Source organism: Pholcus phalangioides, unplaced genomic scaffold (assembly GCF_987345545.1).
Source record: "Pholcus phalangioides strain wild (caught in Gottingen) unplaced genomic scaffold, Ppha-v1.0 ptg000028l_1, whole genome shotgun sequence".
Lineage (NCBI taxonomy): Eukaryota > Metazoa > Arthropoda > Arachnida > Araneae > Pholcidae > Pholcus > Pholcus phalangioides.
In genome coordinates this window covers 8,604,596-8,622,383 of record NW_028301618.1, presented here as the reverse complement: position 1 = coordinate 8,622,383, position 17,788 = coordinate 8,604,596, and the positions used below count along the sequence as shown (strand labels likewise).

General features: G+C 42.7%; 1 protein-coding gene across 4 annotated transcripts in view; it reads right to left on the bottom strand.

Moving 5' to 3' along the window:
- Positions 1–17,788, bottom strand: part of LOC149067892 (dual specificity tyrosine-phosphorylation-regulated kinase 4-like) — a 70,152-nt gene that overhangs the window by 21,983 nt on the left and 30,381 nt on the right. For 2 of the 4 annotated variants that reach the window (XM_089251988.1, XM_089251989.1), the window contains exons 1-5: positions 10,437–10,685; positions 10,216–10,334; positions 6,896–7,545; positions 1,767–1,936; positions 1,269–1,405 (exon numbers count right to left, since the gene is read on the bottom strand). In XM_089251988.1, coding sequence (XP_089108114.1) covers positions 1,269–1,405; positions 1,767–1,936; positions 6,896–7,545; positions 10,216–10,334; positions 10,437–10,670 — 1,310 coding nt within the window. In that variant the 5' untranslated portion in view covers positions 10,671–10,685. Of the gene's footprint in view, positions 1–1,268; positions 1,406–1,766; positions 1,937–6,895; positions 7,546–10,215; positions 10,335–10,436; positions 10,686–17,788 lie in introns of those variants that run through there. The other 2 variants (XM_089251991.1, XM_089251990.1) reach the window with 1 other exon arrangement.

Genomic DNA, 17,788 nt, shown 5'->3' with positions numbered 1-17,788 from the left:
TGCGAAAACTCGGCTCACGACGCAGCTATTTCATTTAAGTGCATGCATTCATATCACCGAAAATGTTCGTTAGCCGAAGCAGAAAAATCACGAAAAAGAAAAATCTGCGTTAACCAGAAAATTCGTAATCCAAGGCGTTCGTTATCCGAGGTATCGCTGTACTTACGGAATCAATTTTTTTTCAATGATTGTTTTTTTTTTTTTCATACCGAGCACAACTCAGGTCTATCGCCATAGGCAATTTACTACCTAGCGAGTTGTGCCGGAATTGTAAGTGTGTGTACCTAACAGTCTGAGTGCGTATCTAGGGTTGTGTATGATTTTTCAGTGCTGCCATCTATATCTCAGAAGTGAAGTGAGTAATGTGTAGTGACTGAATATTTGCACTGTTTGTAGGGCTGTTGCTCTCTGTGGCGAGACTTTTTAACGGGGAGATCGGCTCGCATTTGCGCCTCGAAGTTGGAAACCACAGAAAACCAACTTCAGCCGACCACCACTGTGGCGACGGTGGGGCTCGAACCCGGGTCCCCGCGATGCCTTGATTCCCGTTACTGTCAATGGACAATGTCGCCTGTCTTGTATATATATATTATATATATATGAGTGTTTATATGCTTGTATATATATGTTTATATATCTTATATATGTGTGTCTATAGTTATTTGTGGGCCCCCCTTCGTGGCCTGCTGGAGATGTGCGTACGCACCTGCCCATGTAACCTCAACTTTTTGTCTTATTATCCGCTGGTGGTCTTTTGGTGCTTAGTGCTCCGGATATTGCATCGCTCTTCCACCATGGCTCTTCCAAACCCTCTGGGTGACCAGCTTATATCCCCTATGGGGACAGAGCGGGGGGGGGGGGGCATGGTCGGTTTCGGGTCCCCGCGATGCGAGTCCGTCACTATGACCACTCGACCACCACAGCGGCTTCAATGATTGTTATAATTTTACATGTAATTAAGAAAATGTCAACCATTATTTGCTCTCAATTTTTCCGCTCTAGACGTTCTTCGCCCCTTTCAGTCGCTCAATACGTTTCTTGTGTAGGCACATCCTTCAGTTAGTGACTTACTTGTGTGACTCACTCATGCTCACTTCCACATTATTGTAGTAGGATTTTTGTTGTGCTCAGATTTACAGATATTCGGCCGAACCGAATATCCGGCAAAGGGGCCGAATAGGCCGGAATACCGATCAGCAGCCGAATATTCGTCCCATCTCTAAAATGAACCAATAAAATAAATGAGAGTGAAACTGTAATTTCCAAACCTTTTCTTATTACGTATGATCTTGATGGCGACCTGCTGATTGGTCTTGTGGTCCAAGGCTCTGATAACTTGGCCGAAGGACCCTTTACCGATCACCTCTAATATCTCATACCTGTATGATATGTGGTCATGCAATACCTAAAAGATAACGAAAACAAACAAGGTAGAGTTTTTTTCCACTGTATATATAAGGTATATATACCTAATCGATACCAATATGCAAACTTGATACCCCCACAGAATCCACAGTCGAATCCCGTTTTAACGAATACCGTTATAGCGAAATTCTCGATGTAACGAACACTTTTCTAATCCTTCAGATAAGTTTACATAAGAACAATGCGAAAACATGGAATTCCTTTATAACGAAATTTCATTTCAACGAAGCGATTTCTCCGGTCTCTTGGAGTCCGCTATAACGGGATTCGACTGTATACCTAATCGATACCATTATGCAAATTGATACCCCCCGTTATAAGTAATTGGTCTTGGTACTTACTTTGATGTAGGATCCGTTCTCGTCGTCGTAGCCACCGTTCTGAATAGCACCTTCCTCGCCTTCGATCTTGGTCGCCTCCAAACCCAGGTACCAAACCTCCGTGTACTTCCCGTCCTGTAGCTCGTGCCTCTCGTAGCTGTTCAACCTGGACCCGTAGTACTTGAGAACCTCTGCAATGACATATATATCATTACTAGAGCCCGGATTATATGCAAGTGCATATTTTGGCATTTTTTTTAGCATTAATGTGCATATAAATGCATAAAATCGAAGAATTTTCGGAATACGTGAGCCCAGATTGTGCATATGCATTTGCATATTTTGGCATTATTTTAGCATTATGCATATAAATGCATAAAATCGAAGAATTTTCAGAATACGTGAGCCCGGATTATATGCAAGTGCATATGCATTTGCATATTTTGGCATTTTTTTAGCATTAATGTGCATATAAATGCATAAAATGGAAGAATTTTCAGAATACGTGAGTCCGGATTATATGCAAGTGCATATGCATTTGCATATTTTGGCATTTTTTAGCATTAATGTGCATATAAATGCATAAAATGGAAGAATTTTCAGAATACGTGAGTCCGGATTATATGCAAGTGCATATGCATTTGCATATTTTGGCATTTTTTTAGCATTAATGTGCATATAAATGCATAAAATCGAAGAATTTTCAGAATACGTGAGCCCGGATTATATGCAAGTGCATATGCATTTGCATATTTTGGCATTTTTTTAGCATTAATGTGCATATAAATGCATAAAATGGAAGAATTTTCAGAATACGTGAGTCCGGATTATATGCAAGTGCATATGCATTTGCATATTTTGGCATTTTTTTAGCATTAATGTGCATATAAATGCATAAAATCGAAGAATTTTCAGAATACGTGAGCCCGGATTATATGCAAGTGCATATGCATTTGCATATTTTGGCATTTTTTTAGCATTAATGTGCATATAAATGCATAAAATGGAAGAATTTTCAGAATACGTGAGTCTGGATTATATGCAAGTGCATATGCATTTGCATATTTTGGCATTTTTTTAGCATTAATGTGCATATAAATGCATAAAATCGAAGAATTTTCAGAATACGTGAGCCCGGATTATATGCAAGTGCATATGCATTTGCATATTTTGGCATTTTTTAGCATTAATGTGCATATAAATGCATAAAATGGAAGAATTTTCAGAATACGTGAGTCCGGATTATATGCAAGTGCATATGCATTTGCATATTTTGGCATTTTTTTAGCATTAATGTGCATATAAATGCATAAAATCGAAGAATTTTCAGAATACGTGAGCCCGGATTATATGCAAGTGCATATGCATTTGCATATTTTGGCATTTTTTTAGCATTAATGTGCATATAAATGCATAAAATGGAATAATTTTCAGAATACGTGAGTCCGGATTATATGCAAGTGCATATGCATTTGCATATTTTGGCATTTTTTTAGCATTAATGTGCATATAAATGCATAAAATCGAAGAATTTTCAGAATACGTGAGCCCGGATTATATGCAAGTGCATATGCATTTGCATATTTTGGCATTTTTTTAGCATTAATGTGCATATAAATGCATAAAATGGAAGAATTTTCAGAATACGTGAGTCCGGATTATATGCAAGTGCATATGCATTTGCATATTTTGGCATTTTTTTAGCATTAATGTGCATATAAATGCATAAAATGGAAGAATTTTCAGAATACGTGAGCCCGGATTATATGCAAGTGCATATGCATTTGCATATTTTGGCATTTTTTAGCATTAATGTGCATATAAATGCATAAAATCGAAGAATTTTCAGAATACGTGCATATTTTTGAAAGTTTATTTAAGCGCGTAATCACTTTTTTTATGGGCTTTGCAATAAATATTGCTAATAATACAGTAAAACCTCTATTTTGCGTTCATTGGCGGGATACAAGAATTCGTTCGCGTAAAAGAGGGGGTGGCCGTTGATCAGGGATTTGAAATGAGTACTTCTGTTATACAAGAGGAAAATATAATTTGGCCGTTGAAGAAGGGTGACCGCATCTGGGGGTGTCCGTTAATGTGGGGGTTTCTCTGTATTTTTATAACATCGGGTTTTTTTTTGCCGCAGGAGGAATTTAATGAATTAATAGAGAGATGTTCTTATTTTTTAAGGCAATTCCCAGAGATGTCAAAAGCGTTCAATTGTTTTTAGAAATACAGTCGAATCCCGTTTTAACGAATATCGTTATAGGCGAAAATCTCGTTTTAGCGAACACTTTTCTAATCCCTCAAATAAGTTTACGTAGGAACAATGCTAAGGTAATTCCTTTATAACGAAATTTCGTTTTAACGAAGTGATTCCTCCGGTGTCTTGGCGTTCGTTATAACGGGATTCGATTCTGTAGTGTTGAAATTCTTTTGTTACTGGTATTCTGTTTCTGAGCGGCTAGAAAAATATGTAGAAGTTTTTTTGCATTTGCAGGTATATGTGGGGATAATTTTTTTAAATTAATTAATTAATAATTATAAAATTATAACAATTATAAATTAATTTTTTTTTTTGCATAGTGATTTTTATGTGAGTGATGCATATTTTTTCATTTTTGATGATTTTTAACTTTTCCATGAATTTTAAGTGCATATTTCGGCATTTTAAGCGCATATTTTGGCATTTTTAAGTGCATATTTTGGCATTTTAAGTGCATATTTTGGCATTTTAAGTGCATATTTCGGCATTTTAAGTGCATATTTCGGCATTTTAAGTGCATATTTTAGCATTTTAAGTGCATATTTCGGCATTTTTAAGTGCATATTTTAGCATTTTAAGTGCATATTTCGGCATTTTTAAGTGCATATTTCGGCATTTTTAAGTGCATATTTTAGCATTTTTAAGTGCATATTTTAGCATTTTAAGTGCATATTTCGGCATTTTTAAGTGCATATTTCGGCATTTTTAAGTGCATATTTGGCATTTTTAAGTGCATATTTCGGTATTTTTAAGTGCATATTTCGGCATTTTTAAGTGCATATTTTGGAATTTTAAGTGCATATTTGGCATTTTTAAGTGCATATTTCGGCATTTTAAGTGCATATTTTGGCATTTTAAGTGCATATTTCGGCATTTTTAAGTGCATATTTCGGTATTTTTAAGTGCATATTTCGGCATTTTTAAATGCATATTTGCATATTTGTAGAGCATATTTCGTCCCTTTTTTTAGTGCATATAATCCGGACTCTAATCATTACAATCTCTATAAAATTCTGTAGTGTAAGGGTAGATCAAATGAAAACAGAACAGCGGCTATAACTTAATTATTTTTTGTATGGGTGTGAGACGAGATTTTTGTGTAGGTAAAGAAGGTAAACAAACCCCCCCTACTGAAGAATGGACTTGCCCCAGGTAATCGCTCGGAAGCACGTTGCTGGTGGTCGTCGTGCAGGCACTCGGTTGCTTTTTCGGAATGTTTGCGATTAAAGAAGAGCAAAGTGGTGTTATTCGTTTTTCGATGGCAGAAAGCGTTGGAGTTTGTGACGTGCATTGGCGAGCGGAGGCGGTGTACGGAGGACATGCACCGTCATTGACTAGTATGTAGGACTGGCACAAGCGTTTCCCCACTGTTTGTATATCACTCACTTTCCTGTAGTGGAGTTTCTCTGTAATGATGGCACGAACGGAACCGAAACGCACACTCCCACCTTCTTGCTGATATTCCCTTATTGTGCAGTCGTCCGTTTGTGAGCAGATTATCTGGTCAACCCTCTTTCACCAAAGCACCTCCTAGAGGTAGGCCTTAGCAGTCTGCTTGTGACGTCAGTAAGTAGTCGATTTTCCCTGAGAATATTCAAAGGGAAAAAAAATTCCCTGCTCGCGTGCCACAGTATCATCGTTGTGAGGGAAAAGGAATGATCGGGCTCAGAATTGGCGATTTCTATGCCCCACATCCAATCACTACGCGGAGTGTGCCAATCAGGAAGATTCTACGCCAAAATAAGAAGGAAACGAAATAGGACGATGTGTTTCAAAATGTGGCAAACTTACTAGGTAGTCTGAATGACGTTTATGGCAGCCCGTGCGGAGGCCTTCTATCTCTGGGAGGTGCTGCCATAACCGGGTCGTTCATCGTCATTCGCAGATTCCTGTCCCTCGCGGAAACGCTTGTGCCAGTCTTGAATACAAGCCAATGACAGTGCATACTCTCCGTACACTACTTCACCAAACACCAACTTAGGCCATATCGCTATATTGCAATTTACTGCCATTAATGAGATGGGTTGGAAATGAAGGCGCTGTCCATCGGTGGTCTCGCCTCAAGAAGAGGGAAAATATCTTATCTATATCCTCCTCCCTCGGATTCGAACCCAGGACCGTGACAGCAACCTTCATCAAAGACAACCAGATTTCCTGCCGGACGGTACCGTTGTCCGAGCGCCAGACCACATCACGTGCTTCCTAGAGACTACCTAGTGCAAGTCCAACCATTCCCCAGTAAAGGTTACCTTCGCTCTACCTCTACACAAAAATATCGTGAAACTAATACAAAAATAAACCAAATTATTTGTTTGGCTAGTTCACACTAGCCCCCGTTCACATGTGCAAGATTGGGGGGGGGGGTCGCTTTGGCGATTTACCGGCGTGGCAACTTTTTCCCCTCGTAGGGAAAAAAGGAAAAAAAAGGTGAGAGAGAAGCTCATCAAAAAAAGAAGTCCATTTTTCTTGGGGTGGATTGGTGGTCGACACCGACCTTCTCTCCCATAATCCTTTGTGCCTCGAAAACTACTGTAAGCTCCTTCGTCAGCCATCTTGAATCAAGCACTTCCGTTCAACCCACGTAACCAGTGACGACTTCCGGAAAGAAGAGGGGGGATTACAGGCATAAACTAAACGTCATGTGAATGGTTTGTAGCGAAAATCCCCGTTCCCCCGGGATGTTTTATTGCACATGTGAACGGGACTACTGTTCCGTTTTCATTTGATCCACCCTCTCATACTCCTTGTAAATGAAAAAATTTTGGGGTACTCGTCAATAACAACAAGCCCCACCGCCCCCCACCCCCTTGAAGACTGAAACTCTCAGATGACTTGGCCTTATTAACTAGAACGGGCGAGAGATATAATGACGCATTGGTAGTACCTTCTGGCATGAGAGGCAATCTCCTTCCGTACGGATCGTACCGCGCAGGTGGGTTCTGCTTGCAGTCGCCGCCGAAAGACGGCGGTGGCGATATGCAGTTCTTCTGCAGGCAGCTGTCCTCCGCGTCCTGGTGGCCGTTGTTGTAGTAGTCGTGTATGGGCAGCCTGAGTTCAGCTGCCTCGGCCTGCAGGTCGTCGTCTTCGTCGTCGTTGGGACTCTCGGCCGAAATGTCGTCGCCGACGTCCGGCGGGAACGACGACGCGTATCCGGCCGCGCGGATGTTGAGTGCCGGCAGCGAGGCGCCGCCGCCGCCGCCATTCTGCTGCGCGCCGCCGTAGGAAGAAGAAGTCACGTGATGGAGATTGTCGAGATGATGATTATTGTGATGCTGCTGCTGCTGCTGATGATGCTGATGATTGCTGTAGGATGATGAGTTCGAGGAGTTCGACGCGTGGCTGTTCGAGATGGCGCTGCCACCACTGCTCGCAGACTGCGGCGGCGGTGCGTAGTGGTGCTGGGAAGGAAGCCTGTGGTGGTGCTGCAACTTGGACAGGGGTATCCTCTGCAGCGCTATGATGCTCGGCAGGCTGGTGGACTTGTCCGATGTCAGTCCGACGCCGTTCGAGTTCTCGACCACACGACGGTGAAATCTGCCAAAATCAGAAACAGGCATGCGATTAGGCTTAAGTGACATTCCTTTTACAGGAGATTCAGGACATTTGATTAAGTAAGAAAATATAATAATTTAACAACTGTAAACGAAGAAAAAAAGCTGGAGGCAAGGGGGACGTTCAAGTATTACGTCAACAAATCTTCAGCCATTTTTTTGACCCCCTGTCAGCAAAACTCTTACCTCTTCCCTCTCTTGTCAGAAAAATTTCGTCAGCACTACCCCCCTACCTCCTAACGCATATTCGTGGGATCAGAAACGTACGCGGGAGAGGGGGGCATAGGGGGCACGTGCGCCTTCTCCCGTAAATTTCAATGCTATTTGAAGGATGAGAACTCAAAATTTCTCTTTAAGAAATTCATTGCGACCCACCCTCTAAGCCATATATGGTAAACCCTAGACCAAATGTGGCCCTGAAGGTTATCTGATGTGGCCTGCCCCCCCCACCCCCAAACCCAATTTTGTAAAAATGAACTGAGCGACACATTCACAGATCGCTTAAACGGCCCGTGGCACATTCAAAGACCACTTAAGTAACCCGCGACACAGTTCCAGAATACTTAAACGATCCTTGGTACTTGCACCATTAAACCCAAAATCCAATCCAATCCTTAAACGATCCGTGCCACATTTAGAGATCCCTTGAATGACATGTGGCGCAATTTTAGAGCACTTAAGCTGCCCCTCCCCCCCAGTGTGGTTCTACATCACTCAAGTTACCTGCGGAACATTCCCAGATTATACATTCCCGTGGCACAGTTCCAGAGCACTTAAGTGGCCCGGACACATTTCCAGAGCACTTGAAGGATCCGTGAAACATTTAGAGATCACTAAAGTGGGACTTACCAATAGGGAGAATGTTAGTCCAGGCGCCCAATAACTAGCGGAAATGCTTTCCCTCATTTTTGGTGCACCGAGTAAGATGCCATTAAGAATATTTCATATTTTCATAAAGGGAAGCATCATAACCCCCCCCAACCCTTCCCCCTTGTCACAAGTCAGCAAACCGGAAACCCCCTGCATCCCCTGCACTATCGATGCTGACGTAATACTTGAATGATTCCCCAAGCAGAGACATGTGCGTAGGTGATGGAGATAACAGACGGCTTTAAATTGTGTATGCCATGTGGTGTTGACACAAGGGGAAACAAAAACTAATAATAATAATAACATATGTTGGAGAGACACCACATTACTCCCCCCCCCCCCCAGTGGAGAGGGATACATATCGAGAAGGAAGTTTGATTGTTCTTCCGGGACTGGTTTGTCCTTGAAGTGTTGGTCCATCAGCGTGACCAAACGTTTTCACTGTCAAATACAGATACAACACCACAACAGGCGGGGGGGGGGCCCAGGGTGGAACCTTTTGCGGGCCCCCGGTCAGACTATTCACGGGCCCCCTTCTATAGTTAATTTATAGCGTCAAAAAGCAAAAAATGAGAACTGTCCAGGGCCCTAGAACTAGAGCCCTGTCAGCCCCCCTTTGCGAACCATAAAGATTCCCCTTATGCTGGTATCTTTAGCGGGCCCTTCCACATAGTGAATTTATAGCATAATAAAACAAAAAAAAAAGATGGTACTTGACCTGTGCCCCGGGGCTGGAGCCCTGTCAGCCCACCCCTCTGGAGACCATGCGTGTGAGTGTCACGGATATGACGTGTTTTAATCGGCGAATCGTAAAGTTTCGGTTGCGTGTGAGCATGGCCCCCACATTCTGGGGAGATCCCCCTATGCTGGTATCTCTAGCGGGCCCTCAAGCCAGACTTTTCACGGGCCCTTCCATGGTGAATTTATAGCATAATAAAACAAAAAAAGATGGTACTTTTGACCTGGGCTGGAACACTGTCAGCCCACCCTTCTGGGGAGGGCGGGGGGCATGCGTGTGAGTGTCACGGGTCTGACGTGTTTTAATCGGTGAATCGTAAAGTTTCGGTTCGTGTGAGTATCACGGGTCTGGTGTGTTTTTTACCGACGAATCAGCAAGTTTCTTTTGCGTGTGGGTGTCGCGGGTCTGACTTGTTTCAACCGACGCTACAGTTTCAAGGCTCCATGACCTGCAGATGACGTTTCATCCATACCACGTTTTGGAAAGTGCGGCCCATTTCATTGGTTTTGAAACGTATCGTGGGCCACTTGAGTTCATTAGAAATGTGCATCAAGAAGCTCAGACGATATGAAAATTTGCCGCGAGTTACTCATCTCGGATCTGGACATGTGCCACGGGCCGCTGGATGTGCACGGGCACGTGCCACGCAAAGTGATCTGGAAGTGCGCTTCGAGTCATTCAAATGATCTAGAAATGCACCTAGAGCCGTTACAGTTTCCTATAAAAATGCCACGGGCCTCAAAAAAAAGATCTCTAAGTGTGCTGAGAGCCACTCGGGTGATGTAAAAGCGTGCCGCCAGCCACTTAAGCATTCTGCGAATGTACTGCTAGCCACTTTTAAGGGAACCGTGTGTCCCTCAAGTGATTTCGAAATGTGCTCGGGCCACTTACGTGATCTGGATATGTACCGTTGAAATGCGTCGCGGGTTACTCAAGTGATGATATTTGTCACGGGCCACATCAGATGACTCCCGCGGGCCATGTGTTGAAGCATGTCTGTTCTACATAAAAGGACTGTCTTTTGTGAATGGACTTTGAACTTACCTGTGGCCAATAGAGGCTAGGGTATTCGTCGTGGTCGGGCCCGAGGTCAGGTGAAGCTGGCTACTGAAGGCGCAACCAAGCCTGGATATCGGGTCTCTGTGCGATAGCGCACCAGGACTCTGCAATCGAGAAGAAGAAACACAATGAGATTAATATCATGGCAGTGGTGGTTGTAAGAAATTGACCCAAATTCTGTCTTCCAGAAATCCGACGCTACTCACAACGTCGCCTGAACTGTCCCGCTCGCCCGATCTCCTCGATCTACTGCCAACGTCGCGATCGGAATTCGGCAACAGGTGGCTCGAGACGAAGTGCCGCCCGTTGCACTCGCACCCAAGTAGGCGGCACTTGCGGTTCCTGAGAAACGGCGGGACCGCGAGGCCGTGGGACACGTGCAGTATCTCGAGCGTGGGATGCAGCGTGTTCGTCGGGTACGTCGTTATCGCGAACCACATGTCTTGAGGTGATACAGTACCAGTTCAGTTAACGCATAGCGAACGATGTCGTGTCGCACGGAGAGTATTGGGTACGAACTGAATGGTCAAGAACAAAGAGTCTTCGTGGTACCGATGATTCGAGTTTTATCGAATTTATAGACGTTGGAAATATCCCATGGAAAACAACAGAAGATAAGTTTCTGAAGTAAATGTGACTCACGGAATCAGTGAAGCAGATGACCATCTGTGTCAGACGTATTACTTGGCAACAAAAGGTTCGATTGTGCCACACGCATTCTTTCGAAACGGGAGACTGAATGTAAAACGCATTCATTCAAAACAGACAGACATCGATCTGAACAGACTGCGGAAAAACAAGGTAGTAGAATTCAGGTGTATTCCTTTGAAAACAGAAGACCGGTGGAGTCACGTGTGTATCTTAAAAGTCAGACGTATTCTTTTTAAACAGAAGACCGAAGAAATCAGATGTATGCTTTCAAACAGAAAACCTGGTATGTGTATTCCGGGAAACAGATGACTGACCTAGTCACAGGATTCCATAAAACAGAAGACCAAAACAGTTAAACGTGTTCTTTGAAACAGAAGACCGGCAGAATCAGGCGTATTATTTGAAACAGAAAGTCGATGGGAGTCAGACGTATTTCTTAGAACGGGAGACTGACATATTCAAGTGACATTCCTTTGAAACAGAAGACAGGTAGAGAGTCTAGCGTAGTCTTTCAAACATTTCAAACAGAACACCTACCGAGAATCAGATGTATTCTTCTTCAAACAGAAAACGTTAGAAGTTAGACGAATGGCTTGAAGCAGAACACCTGCGCAGTTTTTTGAAACAAAAGCCGACTTAATTCCGAATTTCTTCAAACGTATTCCTCAAACAAAAGACTAACGGAGGGAGTCAGATGTATTCCTTGAAACAGGAGCATTCAGGTGGAGTCATCAGGCGTTTTTCCTTGAAACAGAAGAGATCGATAAAATCAGATATATTCTTCAAACAAAAGACAGATGAAGGAAGACGTTTTTCTTTAAGCTGGAGTATTTAAACGGAGTCAGACGTATTCCTCGAAACAGAAGATCGATGCAGTTATACATATTGCTTGAAACAGGAGAATTCGGACGGATTCTGACGAATTTCTTGGAAACAGAACATCAGTGAAGTAATGCGTATCCTTGAAACAGGAGAACGATGATGCCAGATGTATTGTCAATCAAAATGCTAACGAAGTTAGACTTTTTCCCTGAAACAAAAGAATTCAGGGAAAATCATACGTATTGCTTTAACAGGAGGATTCAGAGTCAGATGTATTTCTTGAAACAAAAGGATTCAGACAGCGTCAGACGTATTCCTTGAAACAGGAGAATTCGGACGGATTCAGACGGATTCCTTGAAACAGGAGAATTCGGACGGATTCAGACGGATTCCTTGAAACAGGAGAATTCGGACGGATTCAGACGTATTCCTTGAAATAAATGAATCAAATCGATGAAGTGAGATTTATTCTTTCGTCAAAAGACCGATGAAGTGACACGTATTCCTGGAGCATTAGGATTCAGAGAGAGAGAGTTCGACGTATTCCTTCTACAGGGGGATTCAGACGCAGTTGGGCGTATTGCTTAAAACAGAAGGTCGGTGAAGTCAGACGCATTTACTTGTAACAGGAGGATTCAGATGAATTCGGGCGTATTGCTTGAAACAGAAGATCGATGAAGTCAGACGTATTTACTTGCAACAGGAGGATTCAGACGAAATCGGGCGTATTCTTTGAAACAGAAGATCGATGAAGTGAGACGTATTTACTTGTAACAGGAGGATTCAGACGAAATCGGGCGTATTCCTTGAAACAGAAGATCGATGAAGTGAGACGTATTTACTTGTAACAGGAGGATTCAGACGAAATCGGGCGTATTCCTTGAAACGGAAGATCGATGAAGTCAGACGTATTTACTTGTAACAGGAGGATTCAGATGAAATCGGGCGTATTCTTTGAAGCAGGAGAACGATGAAGTCAGGCGTATCCCTTGAAAAAAAATTGCATGAAGTGAGATGTATTCCTCACAAACAAAACACCAGTGCAGTCATATCCCTCGAAAACATTCGGCCGGAGTCAGACGTATTCCCCTGAAACAGACGTACACCTGAGACAGAAAAATCATCGTAGCAGACGCATTTGCTTGCAGAATCGTATCAAATGCGCAATACTTTCCACCTCTTTCGCGTGCGTTTGTCGTGCGAAGAGTGAGAGCCATCTCCGACGATCAAATCGCTAATAGCCAAACGTTATAATAGTTATGTTTTTCTCTCGGATATCCGGGGCAAAGGGGGGGGGGAGGTATGATTCCTCTTTCACTTTATAGTTGTTGTTTTTTTGGGGCGATTGTTTTTATACACCAGGAACTACGCTCCACGAGCCTTTGGGGTCGTTGTCGTGGGCGCTGGACGATCATCGCCACATCACAGTTTCCGGATTCTCTAGTGAAATCCGGCCCTATTCATAGCATGTTTTAGTTATTAAATGAAAACGACACAAACGTCCGCTCTACAAAACGGTATAGAAATCATTTTCGATTCTTGCGGTCTATTAGTAAAGCAAAAATGCCATCGGATATTACGCGATCAAGAGGACGAAAATGGTTTAGATGATATTTTTGGCCGATCGATTAATTATTATCGGTTCGTTATTGGTGATTTTTTTGTGAGGAAAAGATCAGCTTTTTAGAGAGAGGGTCGGAAAAAAGCTCATTGGCCTCATTCAAGGGTGGAATCCGTAGCGTTGTTGCACGCATTGCATGCTGTTTCTTATGTCCTTTGAGGTTGCGGAACATCTGAACAAACTTGCCCAAGCAGAAATTTGACCAAGAAGACGATTCGATTTGCGAGGGAAAAGGCTCGAAGGAAATGGGACTTGTGATCGTCCAGCTAATGAAGTGGAACCTCCCACTAACGGACACTCCCTGTTAGCGGACACCTACCGTTAACGGATACTTTTTTGATCCCACTTGCAGGCCCGTCATTTAGGGGGGTAGGGGTCCCCCCCGGCTTTTGAAAATGCACTAAAAATGGTATATATACAAATATATACATACATACATTGAGTACATGTGCTTTGCCCCCCCCCCCTCCGGAAAAAGTTGAAATGGCGGCCCTGCCCATTTGGAATAGGGCTTTGATGTATTTCACTCCCCGTTAGTGGAGACACTCTCGGTAGCGGACAGTAAAATCAGCGGCAAACTCTAATTCATTAATTTTGTTTTGTTCATAAATCGAGAATTTATCATATATATCAAGATTTACCATATCATATAATACGGTGATTATGTATGGGGCCGTTCAAGTATTACGTCATCATCGATGATGGGTTTCCGATTTGCTAACTTTTGATGGCAAAAGGGGGGGGGGTTTGGATGATGCTTACGTCATCAACCACCCTTTATGAAAATATGAAACATTCTTAATTTTATCTTACTCTGCGCGCCAAAAAGCGAGAAAAACCTTTTGATAGTTTGTCGGCACTTGAAGTAACGTTCCCCCCCCCCCTATTGATAAGTGCCCTACAGAGCCACTTCAGTGATCTCTAAATGTTTCGCGGATCCAAGTGATTTGTAAATGTGTCCGGGCCGCTTAAGTGCCCTAGAACTGCGCCACGAATCACTTAAATAATCTGAGAATGTGCCGCGGGTAACTTAAGTGATGTAGAACCGCACTGGGGGCCACTTAAGTGCCCTAAAACTACGTCTCATGTCACTCAAGGGATCTCTAAATGTGTCACGGATCGCTTAAGTGTTCTGGAACTGCGTCCCGGGTAATTTAAGTGATTTGAAAATATGCCACGGGACACTTAAGCGATCTGTAAATGTGCCGCATAGTTCATTTTTACAAAATTAGGTTTGAGGAGGGCAGGCCGCATCAGATAACCCCAGGGCCATATTTGGTCCACGGACCTTTATGCAATTTATCATTATATGGCTTAGAGGGTGGGTCGCGATGAATTTATTAAAGATAAATTTCGAGTTCGTAGCCTTCAAATGGCATTGAAATTAACAGAAATTGATTGTAATAACACATAAAGGCATTTTCTTCCGAAATTTCAATTCAAAAAATAAATTTTTGATGGTGGGAGTGGGCACGAGACCCCCATGACCCCCGCCCTGTGTAGGTCTCTGATCCCACCAATATGCGTTAGTATTCAGAGGGGCAGAGCTGATGACGAAATTTTGCTGACAAGGGAAGGGGGTCAAAAATGCTAAAAATTTGCTTACGTAATACTTGAACGACCCCTATAATTCCAAGCTCATATTGGTAAATACGATAATCCGTCAGTTAATTACTTGATTAGCCGAACATAACTATGGACCAGGATGCTGATTCCGAATGGTAATGTTGCAAAATGCGTGCACAACATGCAAAACTATAAATGGGGAAAGTCGTATAAAAGAGGAGTTTCCACTGTGTATGGCACCTCCACAATAGCGGACACTCCCCGTTAGCGGACAAATTTTTGGATCCCCATTGGTGTCCGTTATCGAGAGGTCCTACTGCAGCGTCCCTCAACCTATGGTCCGCGACGAAGGCATAGGTGGTCCACAGGAGGCCTTGATAATTTGATTCTAACTGAATTAAAAGTCGTTCATTTGTTGTAATTTGTATTCCTAATATCCGTATGGGTTCAAGTAAAAATTGCACCTTCCTACTTAGGGGGGTCTACCATACCTCATCAAGGGAAGTTCGGGGAGTTGCGATCCTAAATACGGGATATCACTGATTGTAGCCAAAAGATGCAATTTATGGCAAAATTTGCTAATTCCTGTAAAAATGGATGAAGGGTGGGGGGAAAATAAAGGGCTTTTCTGGCTACAAATCACAGTAAACAACAATATATTGGACAAAAAAAAAACCATTCAAATTAATAAATGTCCATATTGCATTGAGAAAAATGAGGGGAACTGGGATCCTAAATACAGTAAAATACGGGACGTCACCAATTGTTACCAGAAACGTTGCCGTAAGTCGGCAAAATCCCTAAAGTTAAAATCATTGAAAAATTGAGGGGAAAGAATGTTGTTGTTGACAAACACGTAAGAAGGATATTATTATTTACTATAGAGCCATAATTATTATAATAATTATGAAAACGTTGTTTATTTCGCGGTTTCTGTAAACATTGGAAAGTTAAGAGAAGGTAGGCTTTCAATGCCGAAGTTTACAGTAAATTTCATACCTTTCGTGCTGTTATGCCGTGTTTCCAAACTGTTTTGTAGCAGACGTTTCATCCACTACCGCGGTGGACATCTTCGGTGCTGGTTTTTGGTGAGCGAGGAGACGAAACGACCTCATTGGTTCCTCCGTTGTCCACTGACGCTTTCGCTGGAGACGCGGAAGGATCAACTTCGTCGTTGTGACGTCGAGCAAGTGACGTGTTGATGTGATGGGACGTGGCGATTTCTGATTGGCCTTCTGGTCATACCTTCCTCAAGCGCCACGACATCCACTTCCAAGAGACACCGATATTCCCTCTTCAGAAACCCACTTCCACTCCCGACTAAACTGCGAAGTTATTAAGATCGTTAAGCACAGAGATAATTTCATTTAAACAAGAAGGGAAGAAGGGCTGCACTTGAGCAATATATGGTATCCGCCAATCCGAAATACTAAGATCAGGACGGTTAGAAAATCAACTCGAAGACTCCGATCCCACCCACCCAATCAGAAGTCGCCACGTCCGAATCAACACGTCACTTGCTCGACTTCACAACGACGAAAAGTTGATGCTTCCACGTCTCCAGCGGCAGTGGTGGTAACTCGTGGGAAAAATTGGCTAAAATTTGCTCAATTTTTGTCAAAAATTAATGCAGTGCAATACTTTTCTATCGTAAAATACTTGATTATGTATTTCCCCCGCTAGATGGCAGCACATTTTCTGAGTGCGTGGGGGGGGGGGGAATTTTAGTTAAAAGGGAATTTTTTTGAGGGAAATTTCGCTGGAAGAGGTTACCATCACTGGACAGCGGTCATCCAAGGAGGTCGTTTCGTCTCCTCGCTCACCAAAAAACAGCACACGAAGATGTCCACCGCAGTAGTGGATGAAACGTCCGCTGGAAAACAGTTTGGAACACGGCATAACAGACAGTTAAATAAGCATCGCTGAAAAAAAAAACTTAACAAATGCATAAACCAATTCGGAACGGCTGAAAATACTGAATTTGCCCCGTAATACGGGACGCAAGTGGTCCGTCGAACTGTTTCAAATATTCCACTGGTCCTTCAGTTCAGAAAGCTGTTCTACTGTTAATACTGGAGGGGAGCATCCCCAGCAGAGCCGCGACGGCAGCAACATCGAATGCAAGGAAATCACGTGAAGTGTTTAATAACACAATTCTCGTGTGCCCCTGGCGGTTTCCCCATTGAAATGTACGGTTCAGTCTAAATATTTGCAATTTGCAATTGTCTTTTAAAGATTAGAGAACTCTTCTCTAAAGATAATAAAAGGACTAAATTATTTATTCCATTAATACTGGAATACAGTGAATTCGTGATATTCGAATTCACGATATCTCGAATATCCGTTCAAGTCGAAGTTTTCACTTGGCCCCAGACTTTTTCCGTAATACAGAGCTAAAATTTCCCCTCAACTCGAAGTTTTCGGGCATGAGAGAAATTCAAAAAAATTGCATTCAGCAGTAGAATTTAGCATTCAGCAATGGGATTTAGCATTCAGCAATGGGATTTAGCATGCAATGGGATTTAGCATGCAATGGAATTTAGCATTCAGCAATGGGATTTAGCATTCAGCAATGGGATTTAGCATGCAATGGAATTTAGCATTCAGCAATGGGATTTAGCGTTCAGCAATGGGATTTAGCATTCAGCAATGGAATTTAGCATTCAGCAATGGGATTTAGCATGCAATGGGATTTAGCATGCAATGGAATTTAGCATTCAGCAATGGGATTTAGCATTCAGCAATGGGATTTAGAATTCAGCAATGGGATTTAGCATGCAATGGAATTAAGCATTCAGCAATGGAATTTAGCATTCAGCAATGGGATTTAGCATTCAGCAATGGGATTTAGCATTCAGCAATGAAATTTAGCATTCAGCAATGGAATTTAGCATTCAG